This window comes from Ochotona curzoniae, unplaced genomic scaffold, assembly GCF_017591425.1.
Source record: "Ochotona curzoniae isolate NIBS_2020 unplaced genomic scaffold, NIBS_Ocur_1.0 contig_3432, whole genome shotgun sequence".
Lineage (NCBI taxonomy): Eukaryota > Metazoa > Chordata > Mammalia > Lagomorpha > Ochotonidae > Ochotona > Ochotona curzoniae.
In genome coordinates, this window is record NW_024465859.1 from 9,209,382 (window position 1) to 9,234,132 (window position 24,751).

The following is a 24,751-nucleotide window of genomic DNA, read 5'->3' on the forward strand; positions in this document are numbered from 1 at the left end:
GTCATCAATTGGCTGGGGTATTTATCCAATATCTTCCCTCCTTCCTCTGGCATGATACCAGATGTACTCTAAAGGCCCCAATGGGTTGCCATGTCATCCATGTGGATCTGTCCTTTCCACTGAGGAGGTTCTGTCTATTATTCTGTCCTTTCCACTGAAGAGGTCCAGTTCTCACAGGCAGACCTCAAGATCCCCGACCCCTAGGGCTCATGAACCTGGCACCCATGTACAGGCAGGCTCAAAGACCTGAACCTGAAGACCCAGAACCCACCAGAACCCCTCTCCCAGGGCTCATTGAACCAGCACCCACCTCCCCAAGACTGGCATGGCTTGTCTCACCTTGGCTTCCACTAGCGTGTGCTGTAGCTGGTTCAGTCCAGCCTGCCCTCCATTGCACCTCATACTGATGGGTGCTGCAGCCTGGCCAGGTCCAGCCAGCCCACAGTCCTAACCCTAATATAACTGGATAGTGTTGTGACTTGACCTTCCTGAAACCTGTTCCAGTTCTCAGATCTGCCAGCGGATGTTAACAACTGGCCCAGCTTGTTCTGTCCCAAGACCTGACCCACATGTATGCCAGTAGGTACTGTAATCTGGCATGGTTGACTTTGTCTGCCTCTTGTCCTGGCAGGAACAGTGCCCATGCTCAACCAGCCCACACCCATTCTGGTTCTTACTGTTGGGTGTTGCAGCCAAGCCATACCTGGTCCATGCCCAGATATAACTCTCATGTGGTTCAGAGGAAACCAAAACCTAGCCCAGCCAGTTCTACACCTATGCTGACTCTCACAAGTACCAGTGGGTGCTGGAGTCTAGTCCAGTAAGGTAATCCCAGACCCACTTCATACCCATGCCAAGGGAGCTATATCCAGCCAAGCCCACTGCCTTCATTCCAGCTCTGACACTCACTAACCCAGCTGGTGCTTCCCCTTAGTTCCCCAATCAGGCCTGTTCCTAGCCTCAGATATCATGCATACCAGCAGAGATTATTGTTCCACAGAGAACCCATACTCCCTCACAGCTTCTGCCCCCACATCTGATTCATTCACATGTTGGTTAATGTCATGGCCCAGCCTCATATTTCCCATTCCCTGTTCCGACTCTAACTGGTGAGTGCCATGATCTGGCCCTGCCAGGCAGGCCCCCAGTACTGGGGTCCCTGGAGTAGGTGAGGATGACATCAAGGTGTGAAGAGGACAGTTCCCCTGTTTGGCAGGGTCCAGGGGAGCTTCTGGCTGCATGGCAGGGCTGGGCGGATGTCTCTACAACCACATGAACACAATTCTACCTCCCTTTGCATGAACACCGGACCACCCCACTGAGAATTCTGCAATCTACTGAGGCATTGAGGCATTGTTGTTTGGCCCTGTGAGATGGTTTTTACAACCAATGGGAGCTTGGGAATCCCTGGTAATGTCTGGGTGAATGGGCCTTTAGCAATGTATGCTGTCTTAGTTGCTCTTATGACCTTTAGCTGGAAGAATGTTTGTACTAACATCATGATACATGCTTTCAAACTAACTTAGGGTTATTGAGTCCATAGTTCTAGTGGGAATTTATGTTAGTACTTTTTCTGTTTCTGATCTTTATCTTTTCCCCTCTGTGATATATTTTCTCCTCTAACTGATAAGTTGTAGAATGAGAATTGTAGTAGGAGTGTATTACTGATTAGTATGTGTTGTCTACTGAGGAATTCCTTGCTGCAACATCAGAATAGATAATGCCCTGCCTTAAGGTGAAACAATTTGCAGAATTATCTTTGGAAGCACCCACTTGTCCATTGTAGAGTTGAAATCAAAATGAAGTAAACATGGCTCATTGCTAACTGCAATTCTTTTTACCTTTATAACGCCTGCTTTACCTGCTAGGCTAACAAACTGTGTCAGCTTGCAGGCCTAATGGCCAACTAGTGCCAATGGTCCAAATCCCCATAGACCAAGGCCCCACCCAGACTTATTAACCCATAGATAATCCAAGTTTGGGGTCTAGTTGTCACAGGCGGCACCAAGGTTGGAGCCCAGACCTGAGGAGAGCAGGCAGGGGCTGGCAATCCAAGATAAGCAAGGAATGCATAATCCTTCCTCTCTCACCTCTCAAGCTGTTTTAAATTGTGCCCCTCTTGAAGCTGTGTCAAACTGCACCTAAAAAAACAAAAACAAAACAAAACAAAAAAAACATTGTAATTGTACTGCTCAGTGCCGCATTCTGTGGTCTAGTGGAAGCAACACTATGGTGTAAAATCTCTATGCCAGAGCTTGTGACTGCTTCTGTATAAACAAAGGGGACAGCTTCTTTGCATTGTGCATTATGATCCTGAAGTTGTAGTGGTCCATTTCTTTTCTCTCTATGCCTACTCCACACTCCCATCTTGAGTTTCGAACTTGGCTGGAGCTGGCCTCCAGCACCCCAGTGTGCCTCTGAGTGGTATTCAGTGATGGTCAATGCTAACTAACTACCCTAGTTCAGGTCTCACATGTGCACTGGTACTTCTGTCTGACCCTTAAAGTTCCTCCCATTCCCTGCTCAACCTGCTTAGTCTCAGCCTCTTGCTCACATCCAAGTACAGGGTCCCTGTCCATGGCAGTCCCTCTGAAGTCATTCGTTACCTGGACATAAACCCTCACGTCCCTACTCACAGTCCACCTGTGCCACCCTCCAGACCCCCTATAGGTCCACACCCCAAGTCATCAGAGCTCGCAGCTGGATGACCCAAGATCCCACCTGCTACAAGCTCATAGCAGTTGGGCAGAATTTCCAGTTCCAAGCCTAGGCTACCATGATCTCACCTGCCACAGCCATACAACGGGCAAAGCAGAAATCAGTTATATTAATCTTAAAGTGTTTGTTAACCTCACTGAGAAAGAAAACCGTTGCTATCTTTGAAAATAAAGGTTCAGATAGAGAAAAAAAATATCTCTGGGTGTTCCTGGAGAATTTATACTTACTAAAAAATTGTGATCTATCTTGAAATGATACCTCTTTTCTAGACACCAATCTTATCATAGGGCTTAGAATGTAATCATAGTTTGGAAATGTATAGTATACATAAAAAGATTCACTCTCAAATTCAGATAGCCAAATTTACAAAAGAGAAAGCTTCCCATGGCATGCTTCACCATAAGGAAGGCCATCATATTCTAAATAAGGAATTACAGGGCCAGTGCTGTTGCATTCCAGGTAAACCTACAATCTTTAGAAGCACCAACATCCCTTATGGGCACCAGTTTGACTTCTGGATGCTCTTTTTTCAATCCAACACCTTACTAATATGCCTGGAAAATCTGCAAAAGATAGCCCAAATGCTTGGTTCCCTACACCCATGTGAGAGATGCAGAAAAAAACTCCTGGCTCCTGGATTTGGGTCATCTCAGCCTCAGCTACTGTGGCCGTTTGGGGAGTGAAATAGCAGATGAGCTCCATCCATGTACTCTCACTCTCTTTTTCTCTCTCCAGCAACTTTTCCAAATAAATACAAAACTATTTTTAATTTATTTTATTTTGCACATATTTAATTGGCTCTGGGATTTCCCTTACCCCTCCCTAAATCTCCTCTTCCCTACTGTCATTCCCCATATTTTTACTATAGCATAATCCTTCATCAACAATCATGAGTGCATCATTCGCCTATTTAAGTGTATCCTGACATTGTAGGCATGGACATTGGCAGAGTCCAGCATCCTATTGTCAAGACATAGTTAACAGTTTCATTGGGAATCCATCTTTGATTTGGAAGTAGAGATACATACTGCATTATATGTTCACTTCTGCTATGACAGTCTCTATTACACAATTACTGTACATCCCCTTAAATGAAAAGCCATAAAACAAAATCAACAACAGGAAGAAAATTATAAAATTTATAACAAGTTTACGTTAAATACCATGCTACTGAAGGGCCAGTGGTGTCACTGAAGAAATGAAAAAGAAAGTGAAAAACATTCTTAAAGCAAATAATGCTTCTATGTGACCTGAGTCAGTGAAGAATTTAATAAAAGAAAAAAGTATTTAAAAGAAACAAAAACAAAAATTAAAATATCAAATTCCCTGAGATGTAGCAAAATCAGTATTGTAAGGGCTCTTGATTTTGTATTTTACGAGGAGGTTGCCTTATATCAAAGAGAACATGTGGCGTTTGTCATTTTGAGATTGACTTGTTTCACTGAACATAATGGCCTCCAGGTGGGATCATTTGGTTGCAAATGGTAGAATTTCATTCTTTTTAATGATTAAATAGTATTCCATGGAGTAGATGCATCATGATTTCTTTATCCACTCCTCTTTGGATGGGCATCTGTGTTGTGTTCATGTCTTTGCTATTGCAGATTGTGCTGCTGGAAATAAAGGATTATAGATCTGTTTTTCATATGTGGAATTCATTTCTTTTGGATATATTCCTAGCAGTGAAATAGCTGGGTCATACAGCAGGTCAATTTTCAGTTTTATTAGTACTCTCAATACTGACTTCCATAGTGGTTATATTAGCCTATACTCCCACTAACGGTGAAGAAGGGTACCTCTCTCTCCACATTCACGACAGCAGGTGTTTTTAGTAGAGTTGTGAATGTAGGCCAACCTCACTGGGGTGAGGTGGAACCTCAGTGTGGTTTTAATTTGTATTTCCTTGACAGCTGGTGAGCCTGAGCATTTTTTCTATTAGCCACTTGAATTTGTTCTTCTTCAACTTGCTTTTTCAAAATTTTGTTCTTTCAAATTTGTCTTTTTTTAAGTAGAGAATCACAGTTTCCATTTTATGAACTCCTCCTCTTGTCTTTCAGAGAAAGCAAACAGCAACTACCTTGCTCGACTTTGCTTCATACCTTTTCTCCAAAATACCTTCTAAACACATGTGGTACTTTCCAGTTTATATCTGTGAAGTGGCACAGCCTCCTGCACTACTGTGTAGATTATGACTTAACATCTAAACAGTGTTTCAAGCTTTTTGCTCTTTTTATGCTATTTTTTATATATGAGAATAAACCTCTTGTACTGTAATGCAAGACACTGGTTGCACAAGTTAAAGCTGACTCCAAAGTATAACACAGGCATAAAGATGAGGTAATACATTCACAGGATGTCTTGATGCCTATCATGGTATTGATAATTTCAAGCTCAAATAATCAGCATGTTTGTAGTGTGTGTGTGTGTGACAGAGAGAGAGAGAGAGAAAGAGGGAAAGAGAGAGAAATTAATGATCCAGGCTTGTATATATGAGATGATTTTGAAAAGTTCATGAAAAAATGGAGTTAAAGGTAAATTTATTTTGGCTCAGATATATTTTGAAATCCAGGCACTTGAAGCTTTTCACAAGATACTATGCAGGCATTGCAAAATGGATGTGCACGGAAACAAACTTATCTGTAAATTTGATTTTTCAACAACATATTGAAAGCATCCTTGCATTTATCATTCCTTTTATTTTCTGGTTTTTTTTTTCATAAAAATTGTATAAGAAACAATGAAAACATTTAAGACAAATATTTTTAGGTGTCGACTGCATTTTGTTTTTTCATGAGTAGACTATCACATTTATTTATATACTCCATCTTAGTGCTAGCGGTGGTTTCACACACTCAATGTTTTTGTTCACAAAAGCTAAAATCACATTTTTTACAGTATGGCTATAATTTGTCACTACTAAGTTACTCTATTGTGCATACGCAAGTTGAAAAGTTCCTTGAGGACCTAAGGAATTTTTAAAAATGACATATTCAAATACCATGGAGTATAATTCTCCAAACCTCATAATTCAAAACATACTTCTTGAATAGTATTTAAAAGATAAGCAATGCACACCTGTCCAATAAAATTTGAGATTTTTGTTTGTTTGTTTTGGAAAGGCAGATGCACACAAAGAGAAAGATCCTCCATCTGTTGGTTTATTCTCAAATTGCCACAACAGCCAGAACTGAGCCAGTCTGAAGTCAGAAGCCAGGAGACTCTTTTGGGTCTCCCGTGTGGATGCAGGGTCCCAAGGCTTTGGGTTACACCTCACTGCTTTCCCAAGCCACAGGTAAGAAGCTGCATTGGAAGTGGAGCAGCTAGGACACGAACTGGCACCATATGGAATTCAGGAGGATTATCTGTTGAATCATCATACTGGCCCCAAGATTTCATATTCTTTAAAAGCAGATTTTTTCTATCTTTATAACATTTGCACTTAATACTAATACTCATAACAGCACATTGTATCATAAAAATTGCCATTTACTGAGCATTTTCTAAACATACCAAAAATTAAACCAGATTTAATATCCATAATTCCACTTAAATTTTATAATCATGTTATCTCTTCTTAGTATCTGAGGAAACTGAGTATCAGGGAGTGTAAATTTCTGCCCCAGGGGATGGCATTGCGGCACAGTAGGTTAACCTGCTTGCAATGCCAGTGTCCCATATAAGAGGGTCAATACAACTCCCAGTTGCTCAGCTGCCTGATAATGCACGTGGGAAAACAGCAGATAATGGTATGACTACTTAGGTATCTGCTGCCCATGTGGCAACCCAGGAAGGCATTCCAAACTCCTGGCTTTAGCCTGACTCAGCAGCCCTGACTGTTGTAATCAGTAGAAGAAAGAAATCCTTGTCTCTGTTTCTCTCTCTCTCTGCCACTACTCCTCCCTCACTGTGTCACTATGCCTTTCAGACAAATAAATACTATTAGTGTATATCAATACCAATAACAATACAATGTGCATATGTATATGTATATGCATATATGTGCCTCAAATCACACAGGTGATACTTACAGTATCTGGAACTGCCTGACAGACTGGTCTCACTTTATTCTGAGATGTTACATCACCTCTCTTGACAAGCATTCACAATTCTGTCCATTTCCAGAAGCATTTATACAAACAATTCCTTATAAAAGGATATTTAACACTTCTAATTTAAAATATAAAAATAACTATATTACCTACTTTGTATTCCACTTTAAACACATTAAAAATAGGGCCCAGCGCAATGGGTCAATGGCTAAATATTCACCTTGCAAATCCTGGGACCTGTTACCCACCCCAGTTTGTATCCAAGTTGCTCTATTTCCTATCCAGCTTCGTGTTTGTGGCCTGGGAAAGAATAGAGAATGGCTCAAAGCCTGGGACCATGCACCCACATGAGAGACACAAAAAAAGCTCCTGGCTTCAGATTGGCTCAACTGTGGCCATTGAGGCCACTTGAGGAGTGAATCAGCAGATGGAAGATCTTCATTTCTCCTTCTCTGTAAATCTGCCTTTCCAATAAATAAAATTTTAAAAATAAATAATGTTTTAAACACACACACACACACACACACACACACACACACACACACACCAGCACTTAGAATACTGTGATTTATGACTTTTTTAATTGTCTGATAAGATGCTAAAGTCATTCATTCACATTGGAGACTGATAAGTCAAAAATCAGGTAGAATCTCTGAAGTAACAATAAAAAAAAAAAGTAAAACAATGTGGACTAAACATTCCGCATAGCCATCATGATGCTGCTTGAGATAGCCACATCCTGTATCTGAGTATCTGCGATCAAGTTTCAACTCTGGTCCAAATTCCAGTTTCCTGCTAGCATTCATTTAAGGGGCAGAAGATTGATGGTTCAAGGACATGGGTCCTTACCACCCAGATGGAAGATGTAGATTGAGTTCCTGGATTGAGAAAGGGCATTGCCAAGCAAATGAGTAGGAGGCAAATACAACCAACCTGGACCTATGAAGTACAGTTAGAGGTTAAGATGAGATTATTGCATAGTGATTCTGACAGTTGGTGTTTCCACTAACTTTGTAAGGGGATGTGTAAACACAGAATATTATTGAGTAGTAAGTAAAGTATTTAGAAATGCACTTCAGGAGTTGACTTGTGGCATAGTGGGTTAAGTCTCTGCTTGCAACACTGGCACCAGTGTGCCAATGCAAGTCCTGGTACTCTACTTCTAGTCTGGATTCCTATTAATGTACTTGGAAATCAGTTGATGGCGGCTTAGATATTTAGGCCTCTGCCATCTGCATAAGAGGCATGGGTGGAGTTCCTGGCTCCTGGCTTCAGCTCCTGGCTATTCAGCCCTGGCTGTTGCGGATATTTAGGGTGTAAACCAATGGATATCTATCTCTGTCTCTACCTTCCTGACACTTTGCCTTTTTTAATAAATAAATAAATAAATAAATAAATTTCTTTTTTTTAGAAAAGATATTTGGACTTCAAAAGCAGAGAGGATAAGCCGTTGAACTTGTCTGGATGATAAGATGTTGGACTCTGTGCTTGGCAAATGCTTGCAATGAAGGAATCTCAACTGAACTTGAACTATGGAACTGTGTTGCATAATACAATGTTAGGAATTAAAAAAAAAAGCAGAGAGGAGTGTTCAGAATAAACTATCTTTTTTCTGCTCTTGTAATCATTGGGCCTACCTTATTATGGCTGTACTTCCTTTCCTTTTGAATTTTAGAACAGCTTTATAAGGTCAGACAATGCACTTGCTTTTTCAGCACTGTATTCCCTTCTGGCTATGATATACTAAGATAATGCTTGGAAAATGTTAATTAAAAAGCAACAGCATACTTGCTGCCCAAAGCCCAGGACTTGCTCACCGTGTGGCAGCAGTGGCCATGGCCAGAGTCCCAAACATTCAGTCCGATGTGGCTCAGGTACCCTCAGCAGCCACCACACTGCTAAGGGCTCCCTTCACCAAGCCCCATGGCTGAACATCCCCTAGGCTCCTCTTGCTGCAAGGTGGTGGCAGCAGGGTGGAGCCAAAGATAGCCAGGCTGGGCAGACTGTTCCTGCTGGTACAAACATAAGTCAGAGTGGGTGTGACTTGGTTGGGCTCTGCCTCAGCATCAGCTATCAGATGCTAGCATGGGGAACTAATTCTCTCAAGTCAAACTGCAGAATCACTTTGGACAGTGCATGACCCGGGAGTCAGAGTGGGACCAGTAGGGAAACAATGGGCACCTCCCTCCTGGTTAGCTGCTCTGTCTGGTAAGCATGAGATCCAGGACTAGGGCAGGCATGGATAGACAGAGTGGCACTCATCAGCAGGTGTGTAGGCTGGATAGTGGAGCTGGTTGGGTTGAACTAGGCTTCAATGCCCATTGACATGTATGTGAGCTGATTGGATGAGGTACAGCCTGGACCAGTCTGCTGTACATACTGGCAAGCATGGGAACCAGGGCAGAGGGCGGACCTGGTGAAGGTTATTGGGAGTTGCCCCAACTAGGCTGCATCTCCCATTGATTTATGTGGCCAAGTGTGTAGAAGACAGGATTGGGATGTGCTCCAACACCTATTGGTCTGTGTAGAAGATGGGGCTGGAGGCAGAACTGACCCAGCAATTGCAACCACCAGCACATGCATATGCTTATGGGGTGATGGACTATGCCAGAACCCATATTGGCAACCACATGTAAGAATCTGGTCTGGAATCACTTCGGATTAGTTTCTTTGGGGATCCCCCAATTGAGCTGCCAGACTCAGAAACCCAGCCATGAAGAGAATTGCAGGTTCCATGGTCTGACCATGGAGTGCATGTGTCAAAGCTGAGCCTCCTCAGTGGCTCAGATGGAGCAGTGTACAGCATATCCAGGTGCACATGGAGGATATGGTATTATACTGGAGCCTGTATAGGTCACCTGGTACCACAACAGAGGACAGAACAAATTGATCAACTACCCCAGCCAAGTGTTGGCAGTGAAAATCTGGGCAAGTGGAGATGCTAACTTGAACTGTGTCAGTCAGTGGATTCTAAAGAGATTTCATCATGCTTGGAATGGCGAAATCGGCAATAATTTGGAACTATCAAAACCATTTGAGGTATGCCCCATACTGGGGACACTGGGATGGTTGGGAGGGTGGGAGTGGTTTCTCTTTGTCTCTCCCCTTCCCCAAGATGCAGAAAAAAAAAGAAGAAGAACGTGAAAACAATGGTCTTACTCACTTTCCTGTAGCCCTTGACCCTCTGAGGCCTAATCATCAAAATTAGACAAAAATTAAAGAAACAATATATACAGAAATTGGGAAATCATTTTAGCTGGGGTCTGAAAAATATGTGACAGCTATCCAGCAGACAGGAAAGACATGAGATAAAGCTAATAATTAATAATAAATAATAATATATGATTATAATATAATAATAAATGATGCTAATAATAATGCTAATAGTCCAATGCTCAGACTAGATGATGCCTTCTCCAGTTTCTCATTTCCATCAATCACATTGCATCATTCATTTATATGTTCATTCATTCAGCAGCTTTATATTGAGTCACTACTCTGTACCAGATATGGTCTAGCCCTAGAGATAAAAATATGAGTAAAACAGTTCCCCCTAAAGTGTAGCTAACATTCCAATTGTACAACTCGTTCATATAATAAATGTGCATAACGGGCAGCAATGAAAATTGAAAACAGAGAGTTGAGAGAGACAGGGTATGAACAAGCATGCCTGGTCTGAAAGGCAGCCACGAAGCCAAGCTGACCGGAGCAGAAGCACAGAGAAAATGGTTATGGGAGATGCTGTGGGCCTAGTAAACTAGCCACACGAAGTATGTAGTAATGAGTTTGGTTTTACTTCACAGAGTCTAGAGCTGAGGACTCCAGGGCTGAGTTATGAATTGAAGGTGCTGGAAAAGTTCATGAAAAAAAAAAGCGTGTTTATGCAAAATATTTGAAATATGTCTAGAGAACAAACTTCAAATATTTGCATTGAATAAATGCCTTTTAATTTTTCATATAAAAGCCACTATGCTTATTAAGTTTAAACGGTGATTATAAGAAGAACAGAGTAGAAACAGGTAAGTTAGAAAGTAATTTTGAACACATTAATTCTTCACTCTTCTCCTTTACCATCCGTACCACTGAATTTCTTACTTTCTATTTCACTAATAAACAACAGTCATGCCTTCAATAGTTTTGCAGTCAGTACTGAATAAATAGACAAATAACCAGTACATTGTTAAAGGAAAACTAAGCAGCATAGTTAAAAGTATGAGGAATTTGTGGTAACAAAATTAATCACAAAATGATTATTCATATTTTTATAATATCTGAATTACTTCATATTTATAGGCACAAATAGTTCTTTAATATGCTTGTTTTAACAGTTTCAACAAAGCATTGCAATTACATTATTTGTCCACTTTAACTTACAGATAACATGTGGAAATGAATAAACTTTCTAAGGCATCATCTGGAACGCCCACAGCCCATATCCTAGTACCTTCAGTCACCTCTGAACTTCATTTCTTTTTGTTTGTTTCAAGCTTTATTTATTCAGTTTTAATTTTATATGTGGATGAGAGAGCTGTGAGTCTTAGGAACTTAACACAGTTTTATAATAATGGTTATCCCATAATCAAGTGATTGAAGAAAATAACTCAAGTAGAAACTGAAAGATAATTGTGTTCGTTCTTGAATTATCCATTTTAACTCCTTTTTTAAACCACAACAGTCCCACCCCCCAGTAAAGCAGAGTCTAGAATAACTGGAATGATCATATGGGTTGTCCAGTTATGGACCTCCTGAAGCTGTATGCTCAGTAGTGTGGATAAAGCAGCAGCGTGACACAGCAGTATTTCTTGTTTTCCTTTTGGCCACCACAATAGTATCTATGAGACAGGACTAAAAGACAGCAATTCTGTGGGAGTTTGTGGTTGACCCATGTGGCAGCTTGAAAAATAGCCCCCAAGAGAAGCATGTGCCAATCCTCACACCATGTGAATTTGTGTGTACATAGCAAAGGAAAAACAGATAGCCAGTCAAGTCTCCTGGTGATCCTGGCTTATCCAGGCAGACCCAATGTAATCACAAGGATCCTTAACGTGGAACAGAGGCGTGAGCAGTTCCAGCGAGGTAATATAAAGAAAACCTTGATCCTCAAACCACTGTTGCTGGTTTTAGTAAACGGAACATGTCTACCCTGTGTCCTCTGGAAGCTAAAAAGAACAAGAAAAATTTTGCACCCCTACCCACCCTACCCTGAGCCTCCACTAAAGACCAGGACACTGATCACTCCACCTATTTACTCCACTCGGGTGCTTTAGAGACTCACAGCCTGCAGAACAGAACATTAAGAAATCTGCATTGCTCTAAGTGACATCACAGCAGTCAAACAAAACTAATAAATACCTCTATCGCTGCATTTCCTCACATTATATACTCCACCAAAGGAAAGGAACAAGCTTCCATGAAGAATATCATTATTCTATAGTGGTTTCCATGAGCTATTACAAATACCTTAGCACCAGAGAAAGTAGACATTTTACAAATAAATGATACAAACACTAGATGTGGAAATTACCACACGTGTAATGAAGTTCCACCAGGCACCACCTAACAATAAAGCTCAGTTCTTACCAGATGGTATATATCTTCTCTTTAGCATCATTAGAAAACAAACAAACAAACAAAAAAACTGAGCAGGCTAAAGTGTTTAAAAATACTGAAGGTGTAATGTTGCTACTAAACAGCAAGAAGCAGAGCAGGTTCCAGCTGAGGTTCTGCGGCCCTAGGATTCCAGGCCTTGGTGTTGGCATGAGCGCCACTCCTGATCTTAGCTTCCTAATGCATACGCTGAAGCAGCAGATCATGGATCTCATAGTTGGAGCCCTGCTGTCCCAGTGGCAGAGCTCGACTGAGACTTTGGTTCCCGGCTTCTCCTGACCTTGCCCCAGATATCATAGGCAGTTTAGCAATGAACCAGCAGATGGTGGGTAGTTCCTCTCAATCACTTTGCTGCTTCAAATAGATTAAATATATTTCTAAAAGTAAAAGTGATATCCATATTCACACCTCTAGAACACGTGATAATTTCATGTTCTTTCAAATAGAGCGTAATAAAACTAAAAAAATGTCAAAATAAGACTCCCAACAGCTAAGAAAAATAATGTAATCTGAAAGTTGGAGTTGTGGCTACTTAATCCATTTTCTTTAAAATGATGATCTTTATCAACCATTGACCTGTGTGAATTCACTATCTACAAAAACTCCAATGATATTTATTAAACAGAAGTGGAAAATCCAAAGCCAATTCTGAAATGTCTATAATAGCAACATATGCAAAGCTTAATGGAGGACTCATAAATCACGTGATACTGAACACCCAAGAATATCAGAATGCAATTCTTTTCATTTTTAACAGATGGTCTTTTGCAACTTGTAATTATGGAGCTCTAACCACAATTTATCTGTTTAAAGAATTTCTCATATCTTTCTTTCAAAGAGATTATAATAGTTCCTTTAGTTAGTACACCTCAAACTTATTAGAAAGACAGAGAAGACAAATACAGAAACCACATGTCATTTATTTCAAGTTTAATTACTTGCATTTTATCAGAGAGAAAACAGGCCTCATAACAACTGACCAATGAAGGAGAGTTTGAATTTATATTTTCTGGGATGATAGATACAATAAAGTGACAACCAAATGTTCTGTTTTTACTCTGTCAATTGTAGTCAGACTTATTTATGGTAGACTTACAATTATTTTAGAAAAATTGTGGAAGTATAAATAAGGATTTAAATTATATTTTATAAGTGGACCTCTGATTTTAATTTGAATAATTATTTTAGGGCATAATATATATTATTCAAGATGGCCTGCTTTTGGTATGATCGAAATGCTATTATATTTCAGGAAATCAGGGGATAAAAACACCTGTTTCTCATCGTGTTACATCTCCCAGTGGTTAATTTTAAGTACTAGATTAACTTTAAAATGTAAGCCCTGTAATACCTTAACATTAAATTATCAGATTGAAGTTCAAAATTTTTAAATTTGTAAAGGAAAATGTGAAACAAAACATAATGCAGCCTCCCTATTTTAGTTCAAATATTATCAGTAAATTATATATCAACTGTCCACATTGAAGTGCTTTTCTTAACATAATACCTTTTTCCTATTTCAAATACAATTTTTAATTACTACAATTTGAAAAATAAATGATAAAATATCCAAAAGCTTTTAAAAAATTCAAAAGCTAAATAACTATGGTCAGAATTATATTTCTTTCAAATATATTTCAGAAATATATTTCTTTCAAACCACCTGGCCATCTGGTCAACTCTCTATTTGTCTTAACTTTCACGTAATATATGGAAAAATGTTAAATACATTTTATAACCGACTTAATATTAGTACCAACATTCATGAGACATTAAGGAACACTTCAATTGAAAAAAAAAAAAAAAATGAAGGGCCCTTAAATGTGTGTTCTGTTTTGAACAAGTGAAGTAGATGCCAAGTTGAGTCCTAAAGAGAAATGTCACCGCGATCCAGGGCAGCTGCCCGCTTCCCCGGGAAGGGAGAGGCCAGGGAGGAGTACAGTAGCCAGCAAACCCCTCAGCGCTCCACAAAGTCACCAGTGGGAAAAGAACAAAGGCCTTTCCAATGCAACTAACACAGATGTGCCCAAAGGCAAACTGTCAGAAACAGTTAAGATGACAGCTACTCACAGTTCATTATTTCCCTCTCACAGGTCACTGGGTGACAAGCTGGGTCAGCATGCTTTGTTGGCTGTCCCAGTCCTTCCCCAGCCCCCCATTCAATTTAAATACGGGTAAAGGGCTTCTTTGGATAAATGAGCCCAAACAAATTTCAGACACTTATAGATGCCAGGATATGGCATTTGTTTTACTTTGGATTAAATTTAGAATTGAATGTACATATAACTGACTTTATTCAAACAAGGAGAAAAATGTGCATCTATACATTAGAAATGGAGCAAAAATTTTTAAGGATTGTTAAATCATGCAAAAAAAAATCTATAGTGATTTAAGAGCCTTACGTGTAAGATCTCATGTAGTTTTATGTGAGAAAAAGAATTTTTTTCATGTTGCCATAAAAAAAAAAACCAGAAAAAATCAACAATTAGATTGCTTTCCATAAATGTTTTCCCAATATTAAAAGGTAACCTACCCTTCAGGTTTAAAAAGTTTTAAAATATGTGCTTTATTTTTTTTAAACAAAATATACTCAAATAATCACTGTAGAGTAGGATACATAAATACACAGAATCGTATAGGATACAAAACCTATAGTGTCACCTAATAAAAAGAATGTAAGGAAAGCGAAGGAAATCAGACTGAATCTGCTAGCTGTATTTTAACCATTACTAAGACAAACACTCTGAACATCAAGGTGAAGTTGCTCTGCCTCCCGGCTTCCTGAATTAGTTGTCCTCTTCTTTTTCCATGTTGAGTTGTGCATTTCAGGGTCACCAGCCTCTGGTAGATTATCAAGCATTTTCCTCTTCAACCCTGTTTGTGCCTTGCACAAGTTCTTCACAGAGCTTGCATCCTTAAAGAAGATTGGCTTATTATGCTTGAATTCTGAGGAAATGTCAACCACGAGTGGGATCCTTGAGGCTGGGTTCTCACATGAGGAATTGAACAGAAGTCAACACAGGTACAATGATGAGCGATGGGCTGCTGGTACACAATTTGAGGACAGGCACGCAAGTTCCTCCAGCAGGATCAACGTTTAGATGACAGACTCAAATCAGTAATACTATCTGAGGCGGCTCAAAAGAGCTTGCTCACACCTTATGAGGCTCACATCTTAGAGATATCACCATTCTTACATGGTATGTTGATGTCACATGGTATTTGCATTCACTCATCATCCATTCGGTCCTTTTCTTGCCCTTAGGGGATGCTGAGTGTGGTCTGTGGCTAACATGTACAACTTTCTCTTCAGACCTGAGTCTGTACAACCCCCAAGTAAAAGTAAAGCCACAGATGACTCATCATCCCACGCTAAGGACATCAACAGTGCAGCAGCCCAGCAGTGCACAGTGGATCCTTGGAAATGGATCCTTGGAAATTCTTGGAAATGGAAATGAAATGAAATGATTTTGCAGGTACAAGTTTTAGACTCTTTTAGTGCATGTGTGTGTTCATGCATATGTGTGTTAATTGAATTCAAAATAATATATCAAAGTGGCAATAGTCCATCAACAGTTATGTGATATATTTATATACATATATAAAACATACATATATACAGTTTTTGTAAGGGTTTAATATGGCCACTCAGAATGATATCTTTCGGTTCACAGAACAGACTCCCCATAGACCTGTATTTCCAGTTTACCAGCTGTTTGGACTCTTTATGGAACCACTTGGAGACTCACTTTCCGAATCAACTGTTTGCCCCTACAACATTAGGTTAAAATGAAAATAAGTAAATCAATCTACCATGTTATTGCAAAAAAGAAGTACATGTGGGCACCTGGTAAGCACTGAACTTACAGCACCTATTAGTTTTTGCTTTCTGTTTTGCCTTATTTAAAATTTGCTTTTTTGAAATGCCCAGATAAATAATGTCTACCATTTCAGTAGCTGTGGATTTGGAATAATTGCTCAGACAAGAATGTAAATGATCAGGCAGTATACTAGGGAGGCCCAAAATGAAACCTTGGTTCAGGCAAGTCTGCTTTAAATAACTAGCTGGGGCGTCTTAAAGAATTTAATCTCTGTGCGTCAATTTCCTCTTCAGTTAAGTAGACCTAATTCCCCTGTTATCTCCCTGTTCATCTCATAATATAACACATAAAGCATTTAAGCAAGGTCAGTAAAATTTAGCTGGTATTGTATAAACAATAAAGTTTAATGTTATCTTGCTTATCAATTTCTCTCTGTTTCCCCATATTTGGTTATTTGTGTTTCTCTCCTTCCTTGGGTGCTTCTAAGGAAGTGCATAAATTTATATCTATCTTTTAATTAGTTTCAATTATATATTTTTCTTCAGACTGTTAATCAATGCTTCATGTGATATTAAAAAAAAACCTATTTTTTCCCAATCTATGACTCAGATCATCCATTTTCTTCATTTATTTAGTATAATTATTTCTTTTTTATTTTATACAATTATCATTTTTAAAAGCCAGAGAATATGAAGTTCTTGTTTGAAGCTGAAACTATATGATGTATTTTTTTTCCTGAATTTGGAAGACACATAAACTTAACAAGGCAACCTAATTATCAAACTAATCAATATACCAATTTGTTACATCCTAGTTTTATTTCCACAATTCCTTTAAGAATGAGAAAAGTAATTGCTCCTTGTATTGTACTCTTTACTAGAAAACATTGGGAGGGAAAAAATGAAAGTGCTTATGCTATGATAAATTGTAGGGTACAGAAAGCAGAATGTAGACAAATCTGCAGCTTGAAGGAGGAAAGATAGCGACAACTATTTTGATTAATAAGGATAGAAATGGTATCTATGAGAAACTCTGCTATATAACACTATGTGTTACAGGTACACATCGTGTAATCTTCAGTCAGGATAAACTTAATTATCCTTTCAAATACTCAGTATTTCTTTACAAAACACCTCAAATCATATTTTTGCTTTTTAAAACAGAAATATGGGGGTGGCACAATGTCTCATAGGCTAATCCTCCACTTGTAAGTGTTGATACTGTATATGAGCATCGGTCATACCTAAGTTAGCTTCACTTCGAGTCCAGCTCCCTACGTATGGCCTGGGAAAGCGGCAGAGGATGGCTCAAGTCCTTGGGCTGCTACACCCATGTGGGAGATCCGGAAAAGTTCCCTGGCTCCTGGTTTAGATCAGCTCAGCTCTGGCCATTTGGGGAATGCAATCAGTGAATGGAAGATCTTTCTGTCTCTCTCTTGGTGTGTAATCTGCCTTCTAAATAAAAATAAAATAAATCTAAAAAAAAAAAAAGGTATACATTATCTATGTTCACTTTAACTGTGCAATAGATTCCCAAAACAATCTAGTCGTGCTGTCCCCCATTCCTCCTTCTCAAGCTTTGGTAACCTCAATTATATACTTAACTTTCTTTTTTTTAAAGTGTATTTACTTATTTTGAAAGAGTTACAGAGAGAAAGGTAAAGACAGAAAGACACACAGAAAGATCTTCCATCCTCACTGGTTCATTCCCCAGATGACTCACAACTGTCAGGTCCAGACCAGGCCTAATGCAGGAGTTCAGAGCTTCATTCAGTTCTCTTACATAAGAGGAAAAGGTGCAAACACTTGGACCATCTTCCACTGCATTTCTCAGGCCATTAGCAGGGAACTAGATTGAAAACAAAGCAGCTAGTACTTGAATGAGTACCCAAATGAGAAACCAGTGTTATTGGCAGTGGTTTTGTCTATTTGCCACAACACCAGCCTCTTTCTTAGTTTGAATTTTGCTGAGATTACCTTTTTGTAAACTCCACATATGAGCAAAATCATTTTACCTGTTTTTCTGTTCTCGGCTTGTTTCACTTACCATTTGCTGCAGCAAATGACAATATTTCATCCTTTAATGGCTACTTTAATGTGTATATGTACCACATGTTTTTAACCCATTCATCAATGGATAAGCACTTAATGCTCCCATTTACTGACTATTGTGAATAGTGTTGCAATAGAAGTGGGAGTGCAGATGTCTGGGTATGTATTCAAGAGGGATTTACTGTGTCATACAATAGTCCTAATTTTAGCAGAACACCTTTTCTGTTTTCTGCAATGAATTATTCATTTAAGTTTATACAAATAAGTTCCTTTTCTGTAACCATTGGAAATCTGAATTGTTTCTTGATCTTTTTTTTTTTTTTCAGATGACTCACTATTGGAGATTAGCAACATTGGGCAGAACGAAATGATGAACCCAAGACACAAACACTGGAGAAATCTCACTAAGAAATATCTCTAGGAATTTATTCTGAAACAAAATCTTAAATATAATGATCAGTCAACACCTTAAGCAAAAAACACAAAGTAGAAACATTCTAAATTTCTAAATATTTCTAAATAGAAATAATCTTCAAAAAGCTTTTAAAACATGTATATTATGAAAAAACAAGCATGGCTTTCTAAAGTAGACAGTATCTCCCTCCATGTTATGAGCTTTATCCGTGGAGAAAATATTTCAAGACACCTATTGAATGCTTGAAATAGAACAGAATCTAACTTAAACTATGAGTATGATGCTCCTGTGTATACATTCCAGTGGAAAAGTTTTAATTTACAGACTGCACAGTAAGAGGTTAACAAAAATTAAGATAATTATGTAATTAAAGTTCATTAACATTTTTAAAATATTTCCAGAATTTTCTTTTTTGACATTTTTGGGCATTTTTGACAATTGCTTTATGACAAATGAGGCAACAGACAAAGAAAGAATAAACAAAGGAGAACTCTGTGTAATCCCTGTTGAAATTATTTGCTTTTTCTACTTATTTTCGGAACATTTTCACAACTACCACTTCCTGAACTTACCCATTATGTGCCATCATCCCATATGAGAAACATCTCTGAAGGCTTAAATTGAACAGCACATGTATCATGGTAACTTAAACTAAAGCCATTGAAATATTCATACAATTCAAACCTTAGAACTTCATGTACTCCTGGAAAGTTAAAGGAATCTTATTGAATTTGAGCAACTCAGAAAGACAAGGAAATGTGGCATGTTAGCTAACTAACCTTCCTTTTGTGGGGAGAGGATCTCATGTTTTCAAACACTATACGCCTTTTTCTAAGTTCAATAATCACATTGTATTGCCGCAGTGATAGTACAAGAACAAAATGCAGAAGCCTCATCCCTAAACTGCCCAATGCTTTCTAGCCACAATAGAAAAATATTGTCAAGCTGGGGAGAAGGAAAATCATGCAGAAGTAGAAAAGTTATCAATACCAATTCAGCACGGGACAGGCACCAAAAGTCCATTTTTAAGTTTCAGAATCTGACAGCGTAGGGAACCTATGCCTCTTTACAGGAAAATTAATTTGTCTAGAATAAGGATGAAAGTCTAAGGTAAGACAGATGACAAACCTTAGAAATCTGCCAAAAAGTGGGGAAAAGAAACAGCTTCCATGTAAGTTGAGAAAGATAGGCCAAGAACATCATACAGCTGTAATCTCAAGGGACTCCTCTAGTAAAATAAGAATGAAGAGTGTGCTGTGAAATGTGGCCTGGTTATGTGGCTGCAGCTAAGTAGTCAGGTGGTGAAACATCAGAGAATTGAGAACTTTGTCTCTGAATAAGAACTAAGGAACAGGAAAGGAATGGGACTTAAGTTAGACTGTTCATAACACTATTAGTCACTTTGTTCGTGCTCTAACTTCAAAACACAAAGTAAACACAGAGAATTTGAGATTTACCTAATGGATGAAAGAGATAACAAATTAAAGAATAGTGTTTACTACCAGAAAAAAAAATGTCCTGTTTCCATTAAAAATCTTGGGTGAAGACAGGTAATTTAAAATGTAAAATAGCTTCTCATTAAAATAAAAATTTGCCAATTTTTATGCAAGTGACACTTCTATCTACAGATAAAGTGCTTAGGTTTAGGAATTCCCTTAGATGTTAATTCATATTATATTTAAAAAGTGTTACTTGAAGAGATTATTCCTTTTAGAGTATTTCAGCAATATAATTTCAAGCAATTATAGATTAAAATTTGCAGCCTGATGTGACTTATTACGTCAAACTCGACAAAACTAAGAAGATCACACAAAGAATTTCTACTTTTTAATCAAAGATGATTTCCAATTGGCTAGCAAAACTACTGGCATCACTTTCATTGTAGTATAAGGATGATGTTACTTCTAAAATCATCTATTATGTGCTTTATCTTCAGGCCCAAGTATAATATGCTTCTTTTGGAAAATAAAAAGTATCACCCTGTCCTGACCTGCAGGACACAACGCTCAAACTCAGGATGGACTGGGAATGCTGGGCTGCTAGCCCCCGGACTGCTGGCCCAAGAAACACACGGACACATGCTCTTGGTGGAAAAGAGTGTCTCATGCTCTTTATTTTACTCCTCCTATATACACCTTCTTCTCTAGGGGAGGAGGAGAAGGGGAGGGATTTCCTGGAACTAATTATCTTCATTGCAGCAGGAAAGGAACTAATCATCTACTGAAACCGGAGGAACTAATCGTCTGTATTGAAACGGGAGGAACTAATTATTTGAACAGGAACAAGGGTGGAGGTTCTATTCCACTTGCTCTTACAGAGGATGTTCTGGCCTAAGATCTTGCTTGCTGTAGCCCTGCTTGCCCAAAGCAGGCTTTGCAATGCAACAGGTTGTCAGGCATGCCAAGTCTAAGGCCCATAAGTGTGTGGCTCCTAACATCACCCATTGTATATTATTTTTGTAACTGGGTATATACTCCATACTGCCTTAGCCTGATTAATCATTATAGAGTATTTCAGTGAGAATTCGGAATGTGATTGTTATAAAGAATAATTCCATCCATCTTCAGACAAATGCACATAAATGTCACCTCTTTTCATCAAATGTGACCCAAAAAGTACTGTGCTCAAAAGCCCAGGGGCTTTTGAGATATTTCAACAGTCTTCAAGAAATCAATCTTACATGAAACTGAAGGAAAACATCGAATGTCATTGAGCAATAAGCTTGGTTCTGTCAGCGCCCTACCTCTGAGCGGAAGCCTTAGGGTGTTTCTCTTCCAGTTTCCTCACCAGTGCTGCTGTCAGCTGCTTTGTCTCCTCAAGAGAACCTTCTGGCATTCAGTCGATGTCTGAGAGTTCTGGTAGCTGCTTCAGAGCAGGGATGCTGGCATTATTTTGGCAGCACCTAGTAAATGAAATGTAGGAATAATGTAGCAAATTGGCCTTGAGTGGAAATATCTAAGCTACATATATAGCAAAAATACAATGTCTTTTGGTTTCATAAGTCTTCAGATAACACCTAAATAATTATATGTAGCCAAAAAAAAGAAGGCAGTCCTAAGAAAAAGGTTATTATAGCATCATTTATGTAACAAAATAATTGCACATAATAGAGGCATTTGCTGAAATATAAGTGTTGTGTAGATATTATGTGTATTATGTTAAACAATTAGCAAAATTGAGATGTGAGTTTATGTTTGTGCCTACAATTTGGGCAGTTTTTCTGTTTGCAAAATACATTTTAGAGATGTATTTCTGGCTTGCCCCTGACTCACTCCATTGATCCCTTCTAAGTTGCTGCCATATTCCTATGAGCTGCAGTCCAGGCACTGAGGTGAAGTGATACTCTGTCTACTCTGTCTGAGCTACGTTCACCAGATAGATCAGAGCAAACTGAGGATCACCCTGCAAGCAAGAAAAGCTCAATAAAAAGCAGCAGCTTCTCTTTTAAGCAGTCAAAAGCCTATCCAACTGAAAATAGGAGAGGATACCTCAGACTAACAATAAACTGATCTGGCTACTAAACTTTGCAATTCATTATCAATTTTAGATTGATCACAATCTAGCCAAATAACTTAAATATTAAAATAAAGGTTAACCCTATCAAATCCAGGTAGCTACTCTTACCCTTCAGCTTGATGAAATTAAAATGTCCAAATCACCCTTAAATATGAATAAGAGAATTTATTGCATTAGCTCTACAAATGTGGTCTTAATATAGACAAAATACATATATGCAGCAGGTGGTTGCTGTGTTTCTGCTGCTATCCAGTTTTGTTCTAAAAAAGGAGTCAGATAAGATGGACGAGCGTGAATGAATTAAGCTTAGCTCAGACAGATAGCTGAGAACTGTGGACAGGAAACAAGAGTGTCCTCTTCCACGCATGAATAATAATTCATGATTAGTTACTAAATAGCAAACATGACAACAAATATTTACTGTAAACTAAGTATAATGAAGTACACTAAGTCCTGAGGTCCTTGATGAGCCACCCAGTGCTATCATTTAGGATCCTCTGCCAAATAAAATGGGTGTAGTTCGATATTTAAGCCATATATATATATATATATATATATGTATATATATGTATATGATTCATTTTATTTTATTGCAAAGTCAGATACACAGAAAGGAGGACAGACAGAGAGGAAGATCTTCCATCCAATAATTCACTCCCCAAGTGACCGCAACAACCAGAGATGCACCGATCAGAACCCAGAAGCCAGGAACTTCTTCCAGGTCTCTCATGTGGGTGCAGGATCCAAAGGCTTTGGGCCATCCTGGACTGCTTTCCCAGGCCTCAAGCAAGGAGCTGGATGGGAAGCAGGGCCACCAGGATTAGAACTGATGCCCATGTGGGATCCCGGCACATTCAAGGCGAGGACTCTAGCTGCTAGGGCACCATGCCAGGCCCATGCCAAATGTATTAATACAAGACGCTAATAATGGAAGAAGTTGACTATGGGGTATAAAAGAATTCTTCACACCACTTCACAAGGGTTCATTTTATAAATTTAAAATTATTCGGAAATAAAAGTATTTCTAAACACCATTTTAAAAACTCATTGTTGCTCATTAGACTTAGTGGGGCACTCATTTGTTGGCCAAAGACACTTGTACCTTGGCTCTCATAGAACTAGTGTGTGTCACTGCCTTAAGTCCCTTTGGTCTGCTGGGCCCTACATTTCATTGCTGGTCCTTTCAATCACATCATCAGCAGGGACACATCTGGCAGCACAGAAATAATACGTTAATGTTGTGGAAAAAGACTCAGATAATACGGCCATTCAGTCCATGTGTACATAATTTTAAATGTGTTAGCCTACTCACATTTTAATTTGTCTTCTAAATTTATATATATTTATGGTAGGAGCATTTCATTTCCTTCAATTTACTTTCCAGAATTTATCTGGGATGTGAGTGTTGTGGCACATGAGTTGGGCTGCCACTTGGGCTGCCCACCTTCTGTTTAGGCTCCTGGTTGGAGTTTCCACGACTGTGCACTTCCTATACAGTTTCCTAATAATGTACCTCGGAGGTAGTGGGTGATGGGGAAAGTGCTTGAATTCTTGCCACTTAGTTGGAGATCCAAATGAAGTTCCCTGGCTCCTAGCTTTAGCTTGACTCAGCCCTGGCTGTTGTAAATGTTTGGTATGTGAACCAGCATGTGGGAGGTCTGTGTGTGTATATGTGCATGTGTTTTTCTCTTTATGTGTGTGTGTGTGCACAAGCATGTCACTTTGCATAAATAATTATTTAAAACTAATAAGCAAGCAACAATTTGAGAGATAAAGAGAAAGTAAATTCCTATATACTGGGTCACTTCCTAAATGACCACAGCACTGGAGAGTGGGCTAGGCTGAAGCTGGGACTCAATCCATATTACTGTTATGGAAAAAGAGATATTTAATAACATTAAATGTTGTTAGTTAATGTTTCAGTAATGCATTTTCAAAATGTAAGATAATGTTTACGTCAAGTATATTCAAATTGTAAGGCACTCCAGAACCTTAAACGCTTATTACTGACTGTAAGAAGTGAATCTGAAAAGTCTACACACTGTATGATACCAACTATATGACATTCTGCAAATGATCAAACCATGATGATAATGAAATGATCAGTGGTTGCCAGGTTTAGGGAGGTGAAGAGATGAATACGCATAAGGATAGAGAACTTCAGGAATCAAATTATTCCATATGATACAACAGTAGATATGAATCATTTTACTTATTATGCATTAGTTCAAACTTAGAGAATATAAATAGTAAGCATGAACCTAAACAAAAACATGGACTTAGGGTGACAATGATGTGATAATGTATGTCAGCTGAGGATTACATACATATATATTTTTTAATGTATTTATTGGGCCCATTGTGATAGCCCAGGGTTAAATCCTGCCCTTGCATGCACCAGGATCTCAGATGCTCCACTTCCCTTCCAACTTCCTGCTTGTGGCCTGGGAAAGCAATAGAAAATTGTCCAAACTCTTAGGACCCTGCACCCACATGGATGACACCAAATAAACTCGTAGCTCCACGTTTGGATTGGTTCAGCTCCAGCCACTATGGCCATTTGGGGAGTGAACC

At 38.8% G+C, this 24,751-nt stretch overlaps 1 protein-coding gene across 1 annotated transcript in view; it reads right to left on the reverse strand.

The window, feature by feature from the left end:
• The window catches only part of DCDC1 (doublecortin domain containing 1), a 333,646-nt gene that overhangs the window by 130,058 nt on the left and 178,837 nt on the right, over positions 1-24,751 (reverse strand). The window contains 2 exon segments of the mRNA XM_040980267.1: positions 2,637-2,643; positions 21,405-21,563. Coding sequence (XP_040836201.1) covers positions 2,637-2,643; positions 21,405-21,563 — 166 coding nt within the window.